The 25287-nt window shown below is 36.6% G+C and overlaps 2 protein-coding genes and 1 non-coding gene across 4 annotated transcripts in view; 2 read left to right on the top strand and 1 right to left on the bottom strand.

The window, feature by feature from the left end:
- LOC105105430 (disintegrin and metalloproteinase domain-containing protein 5) overlaps nt 1-18583 on the top strand; it is a 29566-nt gene extending 10983 nt beyond the window's left edge. Inside the window, exons 4-11 of one of the 2 annotated variants that reach the window (XM_031440067.2) lie at nt 1348-1543; nt 7521-7611; nt 8230-8449; nt 11345-11431; nt 11789-11900; nt 13406-13565; nt 14830-14880; nt 17480-18583. In XM_031440067.2, coding sequence (XP_031295927.2) covers nt 1348-1543; nt 7521-7611; nt 8230-8449; nt 11345-11431; nt 11789-11900; nt 13406-13565; nt 14830-14880; nt 17480-17489 — 927 coding nt within the window. In that variant the 3' untranslated portion in view covers nt 17490-18583. Of the gene's footprint in view, nt 1-1347; nt 1544-7520; nt 7612-8229; nt 8450-11344; nt 11432-11788; nt 11901-13405; nt 13859-14829; nt 14881-17479 lie in introns of those variants that run through there. The other variant, XM_064477435.1, reaches the window with a different exon arrangement.
- An 829-nt stretch (nt 18584-19412) lies between these two features.
- Nucleotides 19413-19519, top strand: LOC116149263 (U6 spliceosomal RNA). The gene has a single exon (XR_004132879.1). It is a non-coding gene; the product is annotated as a U6 spliceosomal RNA (small nuclear RNA).
- Nucleotides 19520-23037: 3518 nt separating this feature from the next.
- The window catches only part of ADAM2 (ADAM metallopeptidase domain 2), a 45589-nt gene continuing 43339 nt past the window's right edge, over nt 23038-25287 (bottom strand). The window contains exons 19-21 of the mRNA XM_010999136.3: nt 25000-25159; nt 23685-23749; nt 23038-23284 (exon numbers count right to left, since the gene is read on the bottom strand). Coding sequence (XP_010997438.3) covers nt 23716-23749; nt 25000-25159 — 194 coding nt within the window. The 3' untranslated portion in view covers nt 23038-23284; nt 23685-23715. The remainder of the gene's footprint in view (nt 23285-23684; nt 23750-24999; nt 25160-25287) is intronic.

Raw genomic sequence — 25287 nt, 5'->3', positions numbered from 1 at the left:
AGTTAGATTAGTTCCTTCTGTTGGCTAACTCCTCTTGACTGTCTTCTGGTAAAGTCCTCTTCGCAATTCATGCAGTTACTGTTATATAACCATTCAGTCCTTCTTTATTGAAAGCATTGAAAGAATTCCTGAAAATTGCCCAACAGACAGCACAAATACACTGGACTCCTAAGGAGAAAGAAACAAACTCTCGAACAAGATAAATGGTGCACCTCCATAAGATTGGAGAAACAGTATGATTTTATCTTTAAAAACTTCCCCCCAGGTTTATTGGTGTAATCAACATAAAACATTCTGTAGTTTAAGATGTAAAATGTAATGATTTGCTTTCTATTAAGCATATATTGTGCAAAGGTGACCACAATAAGGTTAGTTAACACATCTGCCACGTCACATAAGTGAGAACATTTAAGATTTACTATCTTAGCAACTTCCAAGTATATAATACATCATTGTTAACTAGAGTCATCATGCAGGACATTAGATCCCAAGACTCTTTCATTTTATAACTGAAAATTTGTACCCTTAACTGTTAACTCAAGCTTGAGTGACACAAGTGTCGTGTCTTCTCACATGTCACTTGGAGAATCTGTTTCATATTTACCCCAGGTAGCAGATACTTACTGACAATGAGACGAGTATCCAGAAAACCTCTTTGAGAGGCAGGGTTTGAGCTGCATCTGTAGAACCTTTGAAGCTAAATCAAACTTGACTTAGTTTGCATAAGATAGTGATGATAGCCATAAGGAACTGGGGCTTGGCTTGAAGAAGGGGTTTGCAGTGATGATATTTAGATGTTTGTTGGCAAAAGTAGGTAAACATAAAGGGAACCCTGGTAGCTATGAGCACTGAAGAGATGAAAGATGCATAATTGGATAAATTATTTTTTTATAGCTGTTTTCAAAATGGTTTGTGAAATAAACCTTCACCTATGTGTCCTACAAATTTCTTTTCCTGAATGTTTATGAGGAAGATTTATTGTTTTGTCAATGGTTGCTGATTTCTGCTTTAAGAATAGTATAGTTAAGAAACCAGAGGCTGCCCATGGGAGCATACCCTTAATGGGTTGAAAGCAATTTTTATACTAATTCCTTAGTTCTTTCTTTTTTTATAATTACGGTGGTCTACTTATCTTTGAGTTTATCATATCTCTCACAAGCAATACCCACTCCTCGGGCACAATAAATAGGTGTCTATGAAAGGCTCAAGCAGTTAACAAGAAAACAATTTCCTTATTGCTCTTAGCAAATGAGAAAAAAATGGATGGAAATTTCAAGCCTGAAGAGAAAGCAAACTTGGGTGTCCTTGACATGTACTTTTTCCCCTTATGTTCCTTTTCTCTTCTAGCTGAAGCCACCTGGTACTGTGTGTAGGGAGCCAGTTGATGAGTGTGACTTCAGGGAGTACTGTAGTGGGACTCGGCCACACTGTGGGGTGGACACCTATGCACGAAATGGAGAGATTTGCTCTGGGGGTTCCTCCTTCTGTTTCGGTGGACGCTGTCGGTCATACACAGCGCAGTGCAAGCGTTTACTTGGAAGAGGTAATGACCATCCTTTTCCTTCTTTGTTCCTAAAAGCCAATTATTCCAAGCTCCATTGTTCAATTCTATGAAACAAAAATGTACGTGTAATTTTAAAATGAGTATATATTATGTGTAGACCTAGTGTGGAGTAGTGTTAAAAGAAATAAAATTTTCTTTTTTTTATTTATTTTTATTTTATTGTTTTAGAAATAAAATTTTCTTCATTATGAATAAAAAAAAAACCTCTGAATTTATAAAGATTCCTTCTTTGCATAAGAGATAAACCTCAAGTGGAAATGTAGCTTCTTGGAAGATTATGTTGACAAAAAATTAAGTAGTAGTCAATCTAAGAAAGAAATAGGGAATGTTATTTGAGCCAACATGAGGATTATAACCCAGGAGATAGTCTTTCAGAAAGCTCTGAGGACTGACTGTTCTGCCCATTAGAGGTCAAAGCATAGTTATATATGTTTTCTAGACAAAAGGTCATACATCAAAGTAACATACTGACAGTGTATATAGTCCAGATCTGCACGTAAAAGGCCAAGTAGTGGGTCATCGTGACCCCTTACAGGATTGAGAAAGGAATGTTATCTCCCAAGGAGTTACCTTGCTGATGCCAGGAGAAAATTGCTCTTTTTGTTGGAGCAGACATTCCAGTGTCTTCCAGGGAGGTCTGGTTATGTATAATGTAGATTCTCAGTAAGAGAGGTATTGGCCCAAATGGGCAGAGAAAGAATTTTATTTGAAAATTTTCTTGAGCTGCCTTAAAAATCATCTTATTTCATCAATTATATAGAACTTGTGGTGGTGCAGTTTAGTTTAGATTTAAATAAAACAAGCATTTTTACTAGAACAAAGCAGGGCTAATCACTGATTGGGTGAATTTCAAAAGTGGGTGTGTTCAAAAGGTCTTGCTGTTGAATGAAGGCTTCAACTTGGAACTGGTCTTGCCCAGTTTGATAGCTTTCTGTAAATCTGTGAATCATTAGCTTCATTGAAATATACAATCTCTTGCACATGAGAAGCTCATGTTCTTTGAGAGAGAGAAATTTTTCATTCTCTGTCCTCCCTTTTGGCCTTCCTTAGCCAGGTTATAAGAGAGGACTCTAAGTATTGTCTAGAGGGATATGAATGCCAGAGATTTAAGAAGGATATGAGATGAGATACAGGTTTTGGTGATTTTTATAATTTTTTTCTGCTTTTCCACCAGAGTTATAGTTACACCATCTGACAGGACAATGGCTCCATTAAAGTAGTATTTAAAACATAATTGAAACAAAAGAGATACAGTCAAACAAATGGCCAGTAAAATTGGGAAGAAAAACAATCCAGATCCATGATTCAATGTTCCCCCAAGTAAAACCAGGAAAATAAATCTCAGTTCTGACCACATAAATTTAGAGCCAGGTAGTGGGATGTCGGCTAGGTGTCCCTCAGGTTGTTTATTTTATTTACTGTTTCTTTAGTATTAGCAGTGATTCTGAGTGATATTAAGCCCTCTGTGAGGATTACATGTGTGTAAGTAAAACAATCTTCTCCATTAATGGTACAGATTTCTCCCTGGAGGCAAGTATAACATCTAAAGCGTTTTGATTTCAAAGTAATGCCTGTCCAGCACAAGTGGCAATTTTTGCTAATGAATTTAGAGCATGATGAGTCTAGGCCTGACTGTCATTCAGTTTTTGTACTTATTTTTGGAAAACAATCCCATTTTCTAATCCTTCTGCAAAACTTGGGGGCAAAGGAGGCTGTTGCAAAATTTCCCTCAATCGTCATTGTATTTCCATCCAAATTAAGTATAATTCATCTCTGTCATGGACACTAGTTAATTAGAACAGTATTGAGTAGGGGGTGATATAATTCTAAAATAGGCATTATATTTCCAAGATAAAAAATATGATTTACAGGCAACAACAGCCCATAAAAATCGTATTCCACAGACGCAATACAAGCCATCATGTACCACCAAATTATCGTTTCTGCCAAAATATACTTATGGGGTTGTAATACTGAAAGACACAGTTTATACATAAAGCGATATCATTTAAAGTAGAGAAATCTATAGATCTACGGTAAAGAACCTTGAGTTTAAGCAGTAAGGTTTTTTTTTTTTCTTTCTTTCTTAGGTTAGTAAATGCACCTCCACTGGAAATGTACCACTTTCTCTAAGTTCCTTTGTTTCTGGAAAAGTCTAGTTTACAGCATGCTCTCACACGCAGAAGCTTTCTATTCTAGGTGTACTATAGAATGATGTTACAGTGTGGATCCCATCCCACTCGTGGTGATGTTCGTCCTCTAGAATGTAGAAAGTCTAGCTGGTTGTTAAGTCACATATATTATTAGGGGGATTTGTCACGAAATTGAACTGTGTGACGCGTAAAGAACGTGAGTACATAACCAAATTACATCAGGCTTTCTCAGCCTCGGCACTGTTGGTATTTTAGGCCAGACAATTCTTGTTCTGAGAGGTAGGGGATTGCATTTTAGCATTTTTAGCAGCATTCATGGCCTTTTCCTGCCAGACACAGTGCCTGCACACATTTTTGGTTTCCACAGCTGGCTTCTAGAGAGCAGAATTCAGGGTTGCTGTTCAGTATCCTACAATGCACAGAACAGTCCCTACAAGAAAGAATGATCTGACCGCAAATACAAGGACTTACTAATGCCATCTCATTAATTGCTTTCTGGCTGTTTTGTAGCTCCCCTGTGAGAAAATACTTGCAAATTATATATCTGATAAGAAGTTAATATGCAGAATATATAGAAAACTCCTAAAAGTCAACAACAGAAAGCAAACAGCCCGATTCAAAAAAGGCATATTACTTAAATATTTCTCCAAAGAAAATATACAGATGGCCAACAAGCACATGAAAAGAAGATCAACATCACCAATCATTAGGAAAATGCAAATCAAAACTACAATGAGATACCACCTCACACCCATTAGGATGGCTTCTGTCAATAAACCAAAAAACAGCAAATGTTGACAAGGATATGGAAAAACTGGAAACATTGTGTACTGCTGGTGGGAATGTAAAATGATACAGCCACAGTACTGTGTATGAAGACTCCTCAGAAAATGAGAGATAGAATTACCATATGGCCCAGCAATTCCTCTTCTGGGTATACCCAAAAGAACTCAAGGCAGTATCTGGAAGAGGCATTTGTACACCCACGTTCATAGCAGCATTATTCATAGGAGCTAAAACTTGGAAGCAACCCAAATGTCTACCAATGGATGAATGGATAAAGCAAAATGTGGTGCATATAAACACCGGAATCTTATTTAGTCTCAAAAATGGTGGACATTTTGCAATAAGCTACCACATGGATGAACCTTGAGGACATTACAATAAGTGAACTAAGCCAGTTACAAAAAGACAAATACTGTGTGATTCCACTGAAAAGAGGCACTTAGCATAATCAATATCATAGAAACAGAAAGTAGAATGGTGGTTGCTAGGGGGTCAGAGGAGGGAAGAATGGAGAGTTATTACTCTGTTGGTATAAAGTTTCCATTTTACAAGATAAACAGAGCTATGGGGATGGACAGCAGTGATGGTTGCAGAACAATGTGAATGTATGATCACTTAACCCTGTACTTAAAAATAGTTAAGATGGTAAACTCTGTGTGTATTTTAACATAAAATTTGTAGAAAGGCAAACAAAATACCTACTTTATTTGACATTTGGAACTACGTCTTTTTAAGATTCTTTATAATAATCCAGGCTAATTTTTTTTAAAGCTTCATTCCATTATTTCCTTCCTTTGATGCCCATTTGATACCCATAGTTGGAGAATGAGAGGTATTACCATTTCCTTAAATGTCTGGTAGAATTCCCATGTGAAGCTGTCTGGTCTTGGACTTTTTGTTTGTTGGGAGTTTTTTGATTATTCATTTAATTTCAATACCAGCAATCTATGTCTGTTCAGGTGATCTGTTTCTTCCTGATTCAGTTTTGGAAGATTATATGTTTATAGGATTTAACCTTTTTCTTCTAGGTTGTCCAATTTGTTGATTCATAAGTTCATAGTATCATTATATGATTGTTTGTATTTCTGTGATATTGTTGTAATTTCTGCTTTTTTATTTCTAATTTCATGTATTTGAGTCCTCTGTCTTTTGTCTTTTTTCTTTTTTTTTCTCTCTGTCTTTTTTCTTAATGAGCCTGGCTAATGGCTTACCCATTATGTTTATTTTCTCAAAAAAAGCATCTCTTGATTTCACTGACCTCTCCTGGAGAGTAGAAATGTGCACTTGATGAGAATGTGTATTCTCATGATTTTCGATGAACTGTTCTGTAGGTATCTATCAAGTCCAACTTGTCTAATGTGTCATTTAAGGCCAGAATGGTTTCCTTGTTGTTGATTTTTCTGTCTGGATGATCTATCCATTGATCTAAGACGGACATTAAAATTCCCTTACTAATATTGCATTACTGTCAGTTTCTCCCTGAATGTCTATTAATATTTGCTTTATATTCAGGTGCTCTTATAGTAGGTGCATACATGTTTACAAATGTTACATTCTCTTCTCTGTGGGCCCCTTTATCATTATATAATGACCTTCTCTGTCTTTTATTATGGACTTAAGTCTCCTTTGTCTGATACGAGTATTGCTACCCCAGCTTTTTCTTTTTTCATTTTCATTTCATAAAACATCTTTTCCATCCCCTCACTTTCACATTGCGTGTTTCTTTAGGTCTGTTGAATTCTTCAGTTCAGTCATTGGATTCTTCATCTCCAACATTTTTTTGTTTTTTAAAATATTTTCTACCTCCTCATTGAACCTCTTAATTTGTTCTTGTATTATTTTCTCTATATCCTAAATTGCTTGTCTGTTTGCTTTTGTGGCTTTCCTAGTATCTTTAGAGCAATTATTTTGAATTATTTGTCAAACATTTTCTGGGTATCTACTCCTTTGGGGCCATTTTCTGGAGTTTTATTGTGTTCTTTTTGTGGTGTCATATTTCTCTGATTTTCATGATCCCTGTATCCCTGCATAGGTGTCTGCACATTTAAAGAAATGGTCACCTTAAGTTTTGCACCTTTTCAATTCTGGCCATGTATAGAATTTGGGAGAATTGGGAAGTTAGATTTAATCAAATCTGTATTTTGAGTATAGGAAAGCAAACAGAAGCCAATTACTTACTGGTGAGTTGAAGAGCAGGCCTTTTCAAAAGAATTGCTGCTGATTATGGTGGATTCTTGCTACGAATCTATTTTGGCCTGTTTTATAGAATCCTGTAGATGTATGGATGGATTGTGTCTTTCAGGAGAGAGAGTGAAATTTATAGACCATGTTCTCCAGCTATGAAAATCTGTGAAATTGCTGAAGAGAGCACCCTTGTCAATTAAAAGTGGTGACAACAAAAGATCTCAGTTCTTATTTATGTGTGATGAACATGATCAACACCACCCACCTCCAAATCACCAAGTCAAAGCGATGGGGCAGCCTTACATACCTTTTAATTTTTCATGACCTTAAAATTAGATACAACTAAATATTTAAAAGGGCTAAAGTAGTTGCACATTCACATGTTTCCTAATTTTCAAATTCAGTAGTTCTAGTTCAGCGATTGTTAGGATACTAGGGAACAGAGATGAGGACCCTAGTTTGGAATAAGAAGAGTTAAATCACTGCTCAGTATTGCATTGTGAATACTATCGCTTTCCTTTTATTTTGTAATGAGAGGAAACTATCCTTTCACACTGGATAGGTAGCTAAGGCAGAAAGTAAACAATTTAGAGGAAATAGAGCAATGGCAGCTTATTTTTCTAACAGCCTGTGTTTTTCCATATGTAGCCATTTGAGTAATGTTGCTTTTTACTTAACTAATCTTGATTTATCCCCAGCAACATTTTAATGCCAGGTAATTATAAACCTTCCTAGGGATCATATTATAATTTCCAGACTGAGTCTTTTATTTCTATAATGGTAGTTGGAATTATGTGTTATAATTTACTTAAGGCTTTTTTTTTTTCTTTTAGGTGCTAGAGGTGGTCCATTTGCTTGTTTTGATGAAATAAATACAAGAGCAGATAAATTTGGAAACTGTGGCCGAGGATTTTGTGATTTCCGGTATGTACTTATAAAATCATAATTTCATTTGGAGTATAGGTTACATATTGCTAAGATTCTAGAATATATTATTTTGTACAAGTTAAGGTGGCATTTTATAACAGGTGCTTTTTGTTTCATGATCTGAGCTAAATAGTATTACCTGTTGCCTACAAATAACATGTATTCATTGCCTATAATGTTACAACAATGAAAACTTGCCTCTATTTACTGCTGGGATGTGCTAGGCATTGTGTTAGGTCATTTACATACATCATATGTTTATTCTATATATTATAAATATATTTATATACATGAAGTATTTGTAGTTAGAATTATTTATCTCATTTTACTAATGGAAAAAAATTGAAGTCCAGTGATCATTTGCTCACATTTCAGAAGCTAATATAGAACAGATCAGGGCCGCCAGATGCAAAAGTGATTTTTACCTTGCCACGTTTCCTCACAAAACAAAAAGAGCCAAGTCATACATGAATCAGTGTGCTCAAAAAGTTTACTGGGAAAAATATGTAAAACTTGGATCAAAATGAGTAAAATACTTTTAAAACTCAGCTATAGCAGGCATCTATGTTATTTCAGTAAATAGTAATATAATCTTTTTCTTCCTTATGCTTCTAGTCATGCCCTATGTGGAAAATTAGTGTGTGCCTGGCCACACAAAGCTATAGTAACACATCCAAATTTATCTGTGATTTACACACATGTGCGAGGGGAAATATGCACATCTACATTTCTACACACGGATAAGCCAGTTAAAGGAACAATGACCACAATTGATAGACCTGAAGAAAGAGATGAGACATTTGTGGAAGATGGCAGTATGTGTGGACCTTATATGGTAATTAGAACTAAAAAATTTTAATGTTTTAAACATTATTTTTTGTGGTTATAATCATTTTGACAGTATACCAACCAGTGCATTTTAAACAGCCTTATTGAGGTATTATTTACCATAAAATTCACCCATGGTAAGTGTACAATTCATTGCTTTTGACTAATGTATAGAGTTGCCCAGTCATCACCATATTCAATTTTGGACCCCTGCCCTGATTTCCCCCCTCCCCGTATTGACTACCCCACCCATAAGCAACAAACCAGCTTCCCCTATTATTATATCTAACAATGGTGTGGTTTATGCGTTATAATCAATGAACCAGCGTTGATACATTACTCTTAACTAAATCTCATGCCTCATTCAGATTTCCCTAGCCTTTACCTAGTGTCCTTTTGCAAGGTTCCACTCAGAATACCATGTGATTTATTAAATGTGTATCTTTAGCCTCCTCTTGACAGTTTCTCAGAATTTTCTTGGTTTTGATGGCCTTGACAGTTTGCAGGAGATATTCTGTAGAATGTCCCTCAGTTTGGATTTGTCTAATGTGTTTCTTATGACTAGCCTGGGTCTATGTGTTCTTGGGAGGAAAACTACAGAGATCAAGTGCTCTTCCATCATGTCATATCAAGTATAGGTCCTTGCTGATGTTAGATTAGGCTTGATTAACTGGCTGAGGTCATGTTTGTCAGATCTCTCACTGTAAAATTACTCTTTTCCTCCTCTTTCCGTATTGTACTTTAATTGAAAGAAGGCACCACGCATACACCAGATTTAAAGAGCAGGGAGTTGTGTTCCATCTTATTGAAGGCTCGGGAACTACATGCATTTTTCTTTATTGGGGCATAGTTGATTTATGATGTGATATAAGTTCCCCGTCTACAGCAGAATGAGTCAATATTTTTATAGCTTATACTCCACTTAAAGTTATTATGAGTCTAAAATGAGGGGACCAAAATTGCCAACTGGTATATTTACCTATTTTTCCCTGGTTACTATATTAATTTTTTATCGCTGTGTAAAACATTACCAAAATCTTGGCAACTTAAAACAACACCCATGTCACAGTTCCTGTTAAATCAGAAGTCCAACAAAGCACAAGCAGGTTCTCTGTTTGGGGTCTCACTAGGCGGAAATAAAGTTCCTGGCTGGGGTCACAGTCTCATTTGAGGCTGGAGTCCTCTTCCTGTCTCATTGGTTGTTGGAAGAATTCATTTTCTTGCAGCCATTGCTCCATTTTAGTCCTAACTATCTGCCAGGGGTTGCTCTTGGCCCCTAGGAGCTCCCCCTCAGGTCCTGGTCACATGGCCCTCTCACAACATGGCAGTTTATTTCTTCCAAGCCAGCAAGAGAATCTTCTGACATCTCCCATCTTTTAAGGGCTCACAGGATTAGGGGAGACCCCATTGAGAATGATCTCCCTTTTGATTAATTCAAAGTCAACTGATTATGGACCTTAACTACCTCTTTAAAATCCTTTTATATCTATGAAATAATCTAATCATAGGAATGATATTCCATCATATATTCACTGGTTCTCCCCCAACTCAAAGAGAGGGGATTATCCAAGAAATGTATACCAGAAGAGTATGGGGGCCATCTTAGAATTCTACCTAGCCGTTACCTTCCCCCAAGCAAACCTTACTGAGTCTGATTGCCCATCTATAAAATATAAAAGTAGGGAATAATATCTACCTCAATGGATTGTTACAAGAATTAACATATACAGTTACTTATATTATACATAAAAATAAGAAAACAGTATTAACAATTAATTATATAGCATACTGTAATTATAGAAAGCTTTTAGAAACTTATAATATTCTATAAATTAATGATGTATCTAACAACAATTTAATATTCTAATTAATCCTAGAAACCATTCTAAGAGTTGCTCTGCAAAATTTAATTAACAGACTTTTTTTTGAGAGACAGTCTCAAGGTTTAATTGCTAAATTCAAATTTATTTCTATATAATACTTTTTGATAATAGCACATGAAAATAATTATAGATCTGTCACATCTTGCTCATTTGGAAACATAGGTAAAAATATGACCCAAGGTCTCCCTCCCCCTTGAAATCTAAGTGATATTGGCTCAAACCTGTATCTTAGAATTCTGACCCTCCTCTTTCTGCATATTGTTGGTTATTGTGATCCAAAGACTAACTTCACCCAAGAACAAAATCCTTTCACAAAGTATTGAATTTACTGAATATTTTTGGATAATTAAGAAAAGTCACACAATTTAATGCCATAAATTGGGAAAATGTTAATTTACACGTTAAACATTCCTTTTTCTTAGAAGGCCTTTTAGCCATCTCACCCTTGGGAGTCTCTAACTGTGCTGTTACCTCATATAATGATCTGTTACCCTGGCTTTTCTCCTTCTCATTTTTTCCCCACATGGAATAGTAAATTACCTTCCTTTGCTCCTCATACCAGTGATTTTAAGACCTTGACCTCTCACTAGATAGTTCTCAACCCTGACTGCCCATGATGACAGCTGGACCTGCCCCACGAGATTTTCACAGAAGGCTCTCGTGTGGAGCCCAGTCACGAGTATTTTTTAAAACGCTCCTCAGATAATTATTGAACTCAAGAGACTAATCAAATTATTTTTCCAGATATTTCTCTTTCTAAGAAGACTACTGATGCTAGATGGTAAGAAAATAAAACTTCCACCTTCTTCCATTTGACTTTATCTTTACCATTTGAAGGCACATAGCTTATTTAACATTTATTTCAATATAGTCACAATTATTACTTTATTTTACTTTTTGGGTTTTTGTGCAAATTCTTGGTAATGTGAATTCTGGCATTTTCTTGAATTTTTCTTATTATGTATGCACACAAGCTGATGGTTTGACTGACTTTGTTTTTCACTTCTGCTTTATTTTAGTTTTGTCTGAAGTTTCTATGTGTAGAGGCCAAATACCAAATGAATCTTAGGGCTTGCAATTCTGATATCGATTGTCATAAAAATGGAGTAAGTAATTTCAATTTTCATTTTAAGCAACATGCTTTGAACTATTCAATAAATAGTTTGGCGATTTAAATAAATCATTTGAATGATTTTTTTAAAAAAATTTCATGCTGCTTGGTGTCACTTAACAGTCTATAACTTAGAGCCTCAATCTTATTTTCTTAAGAAATCCTGCCAAATTCTAAAGTATGGAAATTTCAAGAGAAAATTTGTGAAAATTTGTTGAATTTGTCTATTTAAGATAAATTCTCTAGAATGGACAAATTCTTTGGAATAAATTCTGTTGAATAAGTATAGAATTGGTCTCTATTGAAAGCCATCTTTGTACATAAAAAATTGTTTATTTTCTGCTTATTCTAGACCTGCAACAATTTTAACCATTGCCAGTGTAAGGAGGGATTTATGCCTCCTAATTGTTTACCAAAGGAAGGAGAATTTGGAAGTATTGATGATGGACATGTGATCAAATCTGGTTAGTGTCTTTAAAACTTTATTAATCAAAGATAATACGTGAGAGAATAAGTTTAGGTTCCAAGACAATACATAAGAGAATAAACTGATTAATCAAAGATGGTATATGAGAGAGGAAGTTTAGGTTCCAAGCTAGACTGCAAAGCAATTGATGTCAACAAATACGGTTTTACTTTACTTGTAAGATTTTAAAAGACTTTAAGATAGTTTAAGTTTGTATTGTTCTTTCTATATCAACATTGACATTATTTATTAACAAAAAGTGTACCTAATGTTAGGCAATTTTAAAAGTAGAAATTTCATTGCATTAAAAAAAAAAGAAAACTAACAACAACAAAAAACAGTGTAAGGGAAGGAAGCAGGATCTGTTTTCTGGTCCCTGAAAATATTACTTAGACTTTCGAGGCCACCTGGGCATATATTACTTTCATTTTCAGATATCCACGTGGTATCTATCACTGATCACCCAGAAGACAATACAGGGTGCAGAGAACCCACCTGCAGTGCGTGGCCAGAGAGGCTGATCGCTTCGCCTGATGCACTCCCTGTCTGATTACAAATAATCCTTATCTTGAAGATACGTAGGGAACCCCAAGCATGTGCATAAAGCTGACTGAAAAAGAAAATGCTGCTCCTACTTGGAATTCACTTGAAAAACAAAACAAAACAAAACAAAAAACCTATGGGAAGAAAGGATCGCTGGGGCGGTTGTAAGGAGTATTTTGAGCCTGGCGATCACCGCACTGTGGCCGAAGGAAGAGTGGCTCTTCCGACCCTCGGCTCCTCCTGCGGCAAAGGCGTGGTAGAAAAATAGCTCATGTCAGGTGAAAGGAAACATGGCGGCAAGTTGTGGAGGAAGCAGGCCTTGGTCCGTTGTAAATCCAGAAAGGTGGACCTGAGGAGCCACATAGATCAGATGCTCAGGAATGAATACAGATGTTCGCTGAGAATCGAAAAGAACTGGTTAGTCAGAAGTGGGTCAAAGCCAGGCTTAGCCGTGACTTGAGCCATTTTAACAATTTACTCTTGCTCCATATTTGATTAAAGGACTTAAATAAGTTAGAGACTACTGATTTTTGATTTTTAGGAAAAAAAATCGTAGTATTGTAAGAGAAATTAATGTCATATACCCCAGATTTAATTTTCACATATAGGTACAACCCCAGTACTCTTTGTAATATCTATACTGGAGCTTTGAAGACCCTGTGTCAGAATGGAACTAAAGAAATATTTGAAAGCATTAAACACATGGTCCATGAAAGAACATTACCTTCATTCAAGGAAATCACCATACGGTGAAAGTTTGAAAACTCAAAAACATCAGTAAAGCACTAGTAACAGCCCATTTTATACATGAGTTCAGTTTTTCAGATTTTACATTTTCATAGTCTCTGTGAATGAAATGTTCAGCGTCCAGGAATATTGTGGGTAATGATATCCCCTCCACCTTTTCATATGGTTAATAAAATCTCTGACATAATTTGAAGCGCATGTTTTCCATTCTAGGTAAAGGTTATTTGGAGGAAAGATCTCTCACTGGTACAAAACACAGATTTCAACTCATCTTGTACCTTTCCCTACCCGTACTGCTCATTACCACCGCTGTCATCATAAAGCGGAATAAAATAAGACAGCTCTGTGACAGAGGGGAAACGGAAAGTGAGACGTATGTATTTTTTTGTCTTATTACGTTAAATCAGTCACAGAAAAACGCTTTACATCTCATCAGGAACAATCTCAGACTATAGGGATAATCTGTAGACTCTAATCAGCGGTACGAGACGAGGCCCTGGGATACAGTTCAGACTGGTTTGTGTCCTTCGTGTTTTCTCTGGCTTTGCACATCCTGCAAACCATTCATTTTACCGCCAGTATCACTTTAGGAGGAGACATGGGTCCAAGGGTATCGTGGCGGGTTATTCAGCCTCCTGGCCCACTGACCCTGTCTAAACAGTCGTATTGTCCGTGAACTTCATGAGAATAATCAACACTGCATTTAAAAATAAATTAAGATCCAGATCCTCAGACAGTGGTCAGCAACTTTTATCAGAACATCCTGCTCAACCAGAGGTGATGTCTGTGAACCTGCCTGCTTAATATTTATTTCCCTAGCTACTGATGTTGTTAATTTCTCATTTCTCAGTTAGAAATTGCGTGTGTAGTTAATGATCAGGTTACGAGACAGGAGGAAGCATCAGAAATGGGGAGAAGATTACTTTTCGCCTCAGAAAACCTGGTTTTCACTCCTAAATGGTGCCTATCTTGATAACTTATGGTGTCTTGAGCAAGTGATTTAATCTTTATATTCTTAAGATTATTCTCCATAACTCTGTAAAACGTGAGATCATAGTGATAGCTTTCCACTGTAGCATAAGCACTGGGGCAAACCAGATTAGTAAGTGAAATGATCACATCCTCTGTAACTGGTTACACAGATATTTGTACATCATTATTAAGCCCCTTATTCCTTATTCATAAATTACTATATTTTTCTACAGAGGTGTTTACCTCTAGTTTTGCCTTCCAAGGGTTGATGTGAAGGGAAGATGTGAGTTTGTGTTACAAGAAGATGAAAAAAATTCCCTGAAGCTTTTGAGAGTGCTACTTTCTGGTTTTAGCCTAAGTTGACCTGAGGAGTTAGGGGTATCATAGAATCAGGGGGCCTGTCTACACAGATGTGGGTTTATCCCATAAATACTTGAATAAACATAAAAGGAGGATGAGAGGGGTGAGTCGACAAAGCAAGGTGGCTGACTGCATTTGTTCTAATAATGAGACAGTACCTGTTCTATTTCTTTTATTTTGCTGGAAGGAGACATTTTATTTAGTGAATCACTCTGTTTCTTGGAAGAACATTCTTTGTTCAAACAGTCCCTTAATTGTTACAAGACTTTTCCATTTCCCCACTGAACACTTTATCGACGTTACAGATCTGTGTCAGAAGGAAGCAGCAGTGACAGCAAGTTGTCCCCCAGCGCAAGGTGAGTGCAGAACAAGTGATTAACCATTCGGTATTGGACACTTTGATCATTGTTTAAGGAGCACTTAAGAATTGTTAATTTTTATTATTGTTAATTATTATTATTCCCAGTTTTATTGTGAACGAAATCCCAAGTGTGGGATTTTTGTGCACCCACACTAGCATTTATGAGCACATAAATCGTGGGATTCTTTTTTTTTTTATCTGAGGATTGGTGAGGAGTACTTATATCTTGACTTCATTTCACTGCCACATAAAAAGAGGGCTGATATCATAAAGATGCCAGAGGTGCTCTGAGTTACACTGTTAACTCAGAAAAAAATTACTGAAAGTAAGTTAGAGCCTTGGAGTTTTCATTCATTTTATTGTCTTAATTCACCCAGGAAAGTAAATTTAGAGATCAGACTGTGGAATAATCAAATCTAACATTTTATAAATAAAAAATTAGATATTTCCCCTTTATTTTCAGTATATAAAAATTTTCCTGTAAGATGATGGATGAAATATAAAAGGAGAGAGTATTTCAGATAGCATCCAGGATTGTTTTTCAGTTTTCTCTTGGTCCTGACAGTATAACGTTGCACACTGACTATGATATTCATGTAACAGATGTTGAGATACATGTCTGAACCGAGGGAATTCCTGGTTTTAGGCAAAGCACTATGAAGTATGGATGGGCACCATCCTAACCCTACTGTCAAGGCAGACTCTTTCAGGTGCTCCCAAGAGGACACGTCTCTGCTCTCCAGGCAAGACTGTACTGAAGTCCTTTTAACTGCAGTGAAATGCGTATTACAGGGCAGAGGCCAATAGAAAGTGGCTGTTTTCATTATAATCTCTATCAAAAAGGTAGAAAAGGAAGAACTAATTGCCCTCACAGACAGTGGATGGAAAGAAAGAATTAAGGGAAGAGCAGAAATAAATGAAAAGGAAAATAAACAAACAAAAAAAAAGAAACAGAAAAAAAGCAAAGACAAAGGCTGATTCTTTGAGAAGATTTATATGGTTGGTAAAAATTAGTTCAAAATAAAAAGAGAGCCAATATCAGGTAATAAAGCTGCATATTTGGGATCTGTTAGACATTAGAAGAAAAGAGGATCCCAATGAGAACTAAAACCCAGGCAGTTTAAAGTTTTAGATGATATACATATGATCTTCCAAAAACACATTTTTTCCATCTTTCCCAAACTTGAATATAGATAAATTGAAAGTATAAACAAAACTACATCCATCAAAGATCTGGAAACTACGATTTAAAACTTTCTCACAAAGTTGACGCTTGGGCATCATCTTTTCACGGCAGGCATCAGGAACACCAGGACCAAACCAAGTAATCCGCTCGCTCCGTCGTGCTGCCCTACGTTGCACTGGACAGACAAGTCACAGTTACCAAACTCATAAAGCTCATAAAAGGGTGTTTATGCCGCCCACCCACTCTGATAGGAGGTCCCAGTCCGTCTGTAATGAGTTGGAACTTCCATAAGTTACTCGTTTTAGTCAATGGGACGTTTTTGAGTAATATGCCTTCTGAGTCATAGCGTATCTTATATTCGACTTCCTCTCAATATCCTATTTTTAAAAAAATTTTCCACTCTGTTATCTAGTAATGGACTGTTTTGATAGTAAGTGTGGCACAGAAGTAAAAATAGGTAATATAGTTACATGGGATTCGAGGCATTTTTGAGGCTCCCTTCAGTGTGAGGAGGGTTTAGTGTGCCTTGACCTTCTCCCATCTCTCACTCCACTGGTTCTTCCGTTACACAAGTTAGGATTTTAGGCCTAGCCTACTGTTAGTAAATCCCTGCCTTTAAACATTACTTATCTTGGTTCCAAAAACATTTTATCATTTTCAGTTTTGTGCTGATGTTTACCACAAAAATTTTGACATTATTTTATGCTTAACCATTTCCACTTTTCATAATGATGAAAAGTTATTTTAGATTGTTAATGACATTAAGATCCTTTTCCATCCAGAGAGCTGGGAATGCCCTAATATTTCCCTGACTCTTTAGTCAATAAATTGTACATGCATGTGAGTGTGTGAATGATTCTGTTTCTTATTACAGTAGTAAGTAATACACATTTTATTTAAAGAGTCTGAGTATGCATAAGAATAAAATAATTATCATCATTAATCTTAACACGTAGGATGATCACTTTTTAAAATATGTCATTATATAGATATATAGACGTGTGTGTGCACATGTATGTTGGTGTTTTTCTCTTTTATAAAATATGAGAGCACTTAGAAATGTCACAGTCTTTTCTTTTTTATTCTAAATTAAAATCCATCTATATGCTTAGAATGGAAATTTAAAGGCACTTTGCTTTATTGACCTAAATAGTTACCAAAAATAGGTAAATAAATGCAGGGTACTTTAGGAAGCCACTCTATTACAAGACTAAGGATATCTGCAGTTGAGGTAACAGATGATTGTTTTCTCTGCAATCAATTTTTATTTTTTTGATCCTTACTCTTCAGTCATTCATGCCTTTTAAATAAGTTACTTGGGTTAGAAGTATGTTACTCAAAAAAAAAAAAAAAAAGAGTAACACTGGGATTTTGTTTGAGTTGTGTTTTGTCTTGTTTTCTCTGACAGTAACGGTTGATAACAGTATTGGCCTGAAGAGAGGATAGGACCAAATAACTCATCAGAAACTGGCTTAAACCAAGAAGGAAAAAAAAAAAAACAACAATTTCTCCCTCCCCTCTGTTGTCACTACTGAGGGTTTAAATTATGAAATAATAAATCATCTCTACCTGAATCACCTGAATTACGTCTGGTGTTTTTCCCTTAATTTTCATTTCCAACTCCCATCCTATCTACTCTAACTTGACTCCAGAAAAGTATCTGAATCAGGTCAAAGCAGCCAAAGACCCTCATCCCATAGAGCGGCAAGAGCCTGCCGGTTGAGGCCATGACCCCAGGATGGAGAGTACCCTTTTCTGCTACTGCTTTTTAGGTTGCCCTGATCCCCCTGCCCCTCAGTCTGACCTTCCTCCTCCCCTGCAGAGCTCCCTGACTTCAGCTAGCCTGTGACTTGTCCTAGTGGCACTTAGGTAGGAGTTGAATCCAGTCTTTCTCTTGTTCCTGCATCTCCGCTTTGAAAGCTTGATACCCACTTGACAGAGTTCAGATTCCTGTTTACCACGAGGAGCTTTACCACGAAGCCAAGGAAGCAAAAGCATCAGGGCAACTTACTTCCATAAGTTCTTTTCAGCCTCGGGGACCTGATTTTGTATGTCATCCACAACAAATAATTCTGTATCTTTTGAGAAATGGGGGTATGTTCCTGGGCTCTAGGAGAGCTGGAACAATTGACCTTCAGACACCAGGTGGCCACACATCTGAACTGCTCACTATGGCTGGCCACGCCACGAAGTCAGACTCCTGTTCCCCAGCACAACAGCACTGGTTTTCTTCCTGTAGCTTGTGCCTGTGGCCATGTTAGTCTGGGTCCCATCAGGAAACAGGAATTACACAGTAATTTAAATAGGAAGTATAATAATAAGCGCCAATGGAGAGTGATTATAAAGCTATAAAGAGAACTCTGCAGGTATCTGAGGGGTCTGAGGGAAAGTACCTGGGGAAGGACAAGATTGGAAGGGTGGCCACTCTCCAAGCCTGGGGTTCAGACCAGGTATATATACAAGTGTGTATTTCACCTGTTTTGTTAATATCAGCTGAAATATCTGTGGAGACTTGATAGAGAGGATATTTGCTGGAAGGTGCAAGCACCCAGGCATTTAATGAGGGAATTTTCTATGACAATAAAAGAAAAATAATAATAGTTATAAACCAATCTTTTCAGTCTAGAAGGAGGCCAGCCTGATTTCTAGACTTGAGTTTTGAGCATCTTTACATGGTGGAGTAAGGATGGAAGTGGAAATCTGATCAATTTCCTGGCTTGCAGTTTTAATGTCTTTCACGATTGCTTTGGGTGTTTCGGTGAACTTTCCGAGTGGTTCACACAGCAACGGGCAACGGTTGCTCCTACATGGTCCTCTGTGATTTCTGTGAACTTTGTATCAATTGTCCCATTTCAGGGCTTCAGGAAAAGGAAAAGTTCTCAGTGATCCCAAGTTGGCAGAGGTGATTCACCAGACGGTAATAACCTTAACCCTGCAACTTTGCTTCAAGCACCACAAGGAAGAAAACTCTAACTGCACTTTATTAACCGATTATCTACTTGCTCCTAATAGGAATGACTTAAAAGAAAATCCTATAGCGAATGCTGATTTAATTTGTTTTTACAGATGGTTCCTAGTTAAAGGAGAAACAGATGTCACCAAACTCGATATGCAATCAAGTCCATGGTGAACGTAATTGAAAGCTCTTGTTTACAGCAACAAAGTCATTACAACAAGCTGAATTAATTGCCTTAACCTGAGCTTGTCAAGTAGCTTAAGACCAGGTGCCAAATATTTATCCTGGCAGTTGCTGTGCCTTTGGAGTGGCACACCACTTTGGAATGTTGTGGAAACAATGAGGGGTTTTAACCCCTTCGGATAGCTCATAAAAATGGAAAACAGCGCTCCCTTCGGCAGCCCATATACCAAAACTGGAATGACACACAGAAGATTAGCATGGCCCCTGCACAAGGATGACACGCAAATTCGTGGAGCGTTCCATATTTTAAAAAATGGAAAACAGGTTGCAGAGTTATTAAAAGCTATATGACTATTAAAACTGTTGGCGAGGATTAAAATACCAGTCATTCCAAATCTGACACCATGGAAGCTAAAGGAAGTCATCTTGTTGGTGCTGCAGCCGGGCAGGCAGCTTTAATCTTGTTCAGCCTCCACAGTGTCCACTGCTATCCATTCACTCTGCTAACCCAGCCAAAAGATGTCCTCCTGCAGGCTCAAGAAACCATCACTGAAGGAGAGAAACAGATGGGGCAACAAAAGGGGGAAATTTTTGGCCCTGTCACAAAAGTAGGGTTTGGACCTGATAAAAAAAAATCCGTAGTGCCTGTTGGTGCACAGTGGCTGTTACTCCAGCATATACATTCTTTAACTGGCCGGGCACCTGAGAAGACGGTTTTAGGGGGAAAATGATATTTCCCACAACTTTCTCCCATGGTGGTTCATAAAATATATACTCTGTGGACTATATGCCCAAAATATAATCCTGGAAAACCACTTCATGGGTCATAAATTCACTTTTCCCTTCCTAAGGAACCCTTTGAAGTATGCTCGTTGGACTGTGTCCAAATGCCAACATCTCAAGGGTATAAATAGATCTTGGTAATGATCTGTATGTGGTCACGCTGGGTTGGAGCTTTTCCCTGCAGGCGAGCAAGGCCTTAACAGTAGGTCAATTGTTATTGGAAAGGATAGTTCCTGTTTGGGGAATTCCTTCTGAGTTACCTTGTGACCGAGGAGCTCATTTTACTGGACAAGTAATTAAATCTATTTGTCACATTTGGCCGATGCATTTTCACTGCTCTTATCATCCCCAGTCTTCGGGTTTGGTGGAAAGAAACAATGGCAGTGTCAAAACACAACTGGCAAAACTTTCAGAAGCATTTGGTCTCTCATAGCCAAAAGCGTTTCCTCTAGGGATTCTCAGCCTTAGATTTACTCCTTTTGGTAAACTTTGGCTGTCTCCTGAAATAAAGACAGGGCCTAGCCTGTGTGACTAGATGAGGGAACGTATGAAGCAGTGTTACTCAGGGGAGATCTATATTTGTCTGGATTTTACTAAGACACTTAAAGGAAATGAAAATTTGGCAGCTAATTCCTTTCACAGTGAGTTCCAGGGAGATGAAGACCTTAAGGATCATGGATTACAACCTGGAGATGTTGTTTATTGGAAAACACATCAAATAGAAGATTCTTGGCAGCCACATTGGAAAGGACTTTATCAGCTATTATTAACTAATCCATGTGCTGCCAAACTAAAAGGCACAGACTCAAGGATTCACATCTGTCACTTTAAAAAGAGCCCTCCGTCTCCATGGACTTGACTCCTTGTTTCAGACTCCTGGCTTTGCCTGCCTAAGGCAAGCGTCACTAGAGTCAGAAGACTGAGTAAAGACCACTGTCCACAACGCTGGTGGGCATCCACTGCGCTGCGCTCCTGAACAGAACACAAAGACAGAGGAAGGGTGAATTTGCTCTATGCTTGAGTTAAGACTCTATTTTCTTCTGCTTTCTGACATCAGCACCCCTGGTTTTCAGACTGGGACTGTTTCTCTGACTAATACAGATTTGGAGATTTACAGGATGAATTCTGGGATTCTTGAAACTGGCTTTGTAATCTGATAAAATTTAAAGATGCCATTGGCTATTTCCAGTAATAAAAAGAGCACTGATAGTCCATGGAATGAACTATTTACAGAGATATGCAAAATACTTGCTTTGGATACTTCTAATCAACCACTTATAAGAAGAAAGGAGCCAAGTGACTCTGTATATGATACTTCTGAACATTTTTTGAAAACTAAGGAATATAACAACACTGACGTCCTTTAACGTCGCTGGACAACATGGTGAAAGACAAAGGTAAGCTCCGAGATCTGAATTTCCAGGTCAAGTGTTGCATAAATGACCCAAAGGCTTTTAGGCGTGCCCTGAAGAAGGGACTGCTCTCTTACAGCCGCAGGACTGAAATTGCTGAAAATTAAATGGAGAACCTCATTGTGTAATTGGCTGAGTTATAATGCAAGTTGACCTCCCAGCCTCACAGGGTGTCTACTGTCAAAGTGAGGGCATATATTGGGAAAGAATGGGACTCTGTTAGGATGGGGATGTGTGGGAAGACTGATGAAGCTAGAGACATCCTAGAGGATGTAGGGTGAGCCCCTACATCCCAGCGAGCCCTCTTGGTGGGAGAGGACCCCCAACCCTCATTGAAATTGGCCAACTGTTCATCATAAAATGGGTATTTTCTGACCACGAAGCCATAAAATGAGACAGCACCGAAACATGCCATCATCAAACTGAAATGGCAAATATGTGAGCAGGCCCAAGCTGGCCCTGAGGGCACAGGTAAGTTATAAGAAGAAGTGGCCTAAATGCGACACTGCCTTCTCGCTCTCAGCTTGCATTTCTGGCCTCATAAGGAGTCCACTACAATCAATGACAGAGGAAGAGAAGACTTGGGTGAGCTTACAGATGATTCTGTACAGTGTGCAGGCCCCACCTGAGGGTGGAGAGCTGTATCCTACAGCCCTTCTCGTGGACATCCCTGCAGGACAGGGGTGAAAGGGAATCCTGCTGAAAGGGCAGAGCTTCTGGCAGTGTACCTGGTTGTGCAAGTCGCTTGAAAGGAGAAATAACCAGACATGGGATTATATACTGATTCATGGGCTGTAGCCGGTGGTTTGGCTGGATGATCAAGGACTGGGAAGGAACATGAATGGAAAATTGATGATGAAGAAATCTGAGAAAGAAGTATGTGGTTAGACCTCTCTGAACGAGGTGAATCTGCTCTTGGCTTGAGCTGAGACATCCACCTTCTCCTACCCTTGGACATCCATTAGTATTCCTAGTTCTCAGGTTTTGGGACTCAAGTAGGGACTTACACCATTGGGCCCCCCCATTTCTCAGGCCTTTAGATTCATACTGAATTACACTATCAGCACTTTCCTGGTTCTCCAGTTTGCAGATGGCAGATCTTGGGACTTCTTGGCCTCCATAACCATGTGAGCCAATTTCTATAATAAATTTCCTCAGCTATCTCTCTGTATGTCTCTGTCTGTCTCTGTCTCTGTCTGTCTCTGTCACTCTTCTATTGGTTGTTTCTCTGGAGAAGCCCAACTCACACATTTGTATTATTGTAGCTTTCTCTTAGATTTACCTTTTGCATTATGACACGTTCTTTTTTATATATACTAATGCTTTTTGTGTTAAAACCTATCCAGCTTTCTTTTTTATAAAGTTCCATGGTACATATATTGGTATATAGATTTCTGTCTTTTATTTTGAATCTTTATATAACTAAAATTGTGTCTTTTATAAGTAGCATATAGTTGAGAATTTTTTCCAAATCTTAGGATCATTGTCTTTTGATTGGCTATAGACTATGAGACTGTAACATAACCACACACCATTGACATTTAAAATATAACAGTGGCCTTTAACCATGGTATTGCATGTATTACATTATAACCTTTTCTTATCTCATGCCTACTGATGAACAGAGTCAATGCCTACTGACTAACAGAATTAATGTGAGATAACTTTAAAAATAAGAAATATGCAGTATAAAACTCATAAACATGTATTCCTTAAAAATAATTTATCTATGGTATTATATTATATTATACTTGAAAATTTCTATCTTTTCTTGACAGATCAAAGCCATAATGTGCAGGTTTTGAATCCCAGGCATTCAGGCAATGCATGTACTTTTTTTTTTCTTTTCCATTTTTCTGGCCCATCAAAGATAATTACTCTGGAAGAATAAATAAAGGAGAAAAATTCACCTGTATGACCAATCAAGTTAAAAATGATGGTTAATTCAACAAATGTCATGAGGGTACACTTATTTTGATGTAGAGTTCTATCATGTAATTCACTCGTAACCAACATTTTGAATACATAAATGCTAAAGAAATAAGCATTATTAGAAAAAATATATAAAAGCACTACAAGAAGTAGTTTAAATGACAAATTTACCACATCTATGACAGCTTACAATATTGAAAACTACTCCTCAATTTAATTTTTATCATATGCAGGTATATGACTAGCACCACTTAATCTAGATTTATATTATTTTTATCTATCTAATACATTGAATTGTCTCTGTTTCTCTGTCTCTCCCTCTCATCCTTAAAGTATTCAGTACTTACTGTGGTATCGTGGTTTCTTTGGTTTTGCAGTCTAGTCTTTGGGCTCACTCTCACTTTCAAATTGCCTATATATTTAAAAATAAAAATAATTTTTTAAAATTGTAATTTCTTCAAAGATTGTTCTACAAAACTCTGTACCATCTATCAGTATTGAAACAGTTTTGAATCCTTATCTGAGATCTGGGAGCAACCACTACTTGAGAATATCTTACCAATGAGAACAATTCTCTGCTGATAATCAGGGCTAACATGAGAAGAGGCACAGTAATATAATTTTACCTGAAAATGAACTCAGATCATATTCATATTCATACCATTATTATCTAAATAGCTTTAAGCCTTTTTTTTACCATTCATATTCTGATCAGCTTTTCCACAATAAAATCATCCAATAAAAGAAAATTCCTTTAATATATTTAAGTATTATCTGAATTACGTAACCATTTTATGTTACTTATTATTTCAGCAAGTTTATACAAACTTTTCAAAGTATTTCTATGCAATGTCTTCTCTTTTAATATTGTCTTAAGTTACCACTTTAATAGAATTCTTAAAATATTTTCATAAAATTCATTTCATTTTAACTAAATTGGAGGGCACAGATATAAAACTCAAAGGTAGGAATTATTTTATAGCAATTTCCAAGAAGAGAAGTAAACCAATTTTAATATTTATTTTTTTCTTAAAGCATATTTTCAGATAGTTCTGTTTGAAAAATTGTTTTATTTTATTTTTTTCTGTAGATTAGCCATGGTTTTAATCTAGATTTTTCAGTTTTACTATTATATGTCAATTTTTAATCTTTTCCACCTCTGGCTGCCTCTCAGTTTATTTAAGTGCATTAAAGGCTAAATACTCTACTAAATTTCCCAGCTATGTAAAATTTTTACGAAAGTGTATGTAAATAGTGTATGTAAAATTTCCTTGAAATATATAAATATTTTTAAGAAAATAGTGTATGTAAAATTTCCTTGAAATATATAAATATTAAAAACTAAAGTAATAATGTTTAATATACATTAACTAATTAAGATCAAATAGTAAAAGGAGGTAGATAAACATTAACTAGAAATCATTTCTATTCAAACTTACCCTTAACAGAGTCTAAGGTGTTTTAAGGTTAAAATTAGTCACCTCTTAAATATTGTTGATTAATTATATTGATCATTAATATATTATATATTAGATTTCCATATACAAATAAATATATAATCTGAATTATTACTAGTTACATCAACATGTTATTTACTGACAAGTTACTATGGATGCCAACCAATTATAAATGTAATGAATCTTAAATATGAAATTAACATACTCATCGCTTGAATACTCCTCAGTTCTCCATTTTTTTCTTTGGAAATAAACTTTTACCAGTGTAGCAATCAGTACACAGAGAATAATGAAAAAAGGAATGAGTAAGAAAAATGGCCATTTCGTAGGTTTGGCATGGTAAGTAGTCTCAATATAGCGGCCTCCTAGGAGAGAAAACATTAGTGATTTGAAGAAAACAGCAAAAACACATCTGTATTTTAATATAATGACTATTAGCACAAAATGTTTCAACATTTAATAATTTTATAATTAATATATTTTTATATTCATA

Source organism: Camelus dromedarius, chromosome 22 (genome assembly GCF_036321535.1).
Source record: "Camelus dromedarius isolate mCamDro1 chromosome 22, mCamDro1.pat, whole genome shotgun sequence".
NCBI classification, from domain to species: Eukaryota; Metazoa; Chordata; class Mammalia; order Artiodactyla; family Camelidae; genus Camelus; species Camelus dromedarius.
The sequence above is the reverse complement of the archived record's forward strand: the minus strand, read 5'-3'. Positions and strand labels throughout refer to the sequence as shown.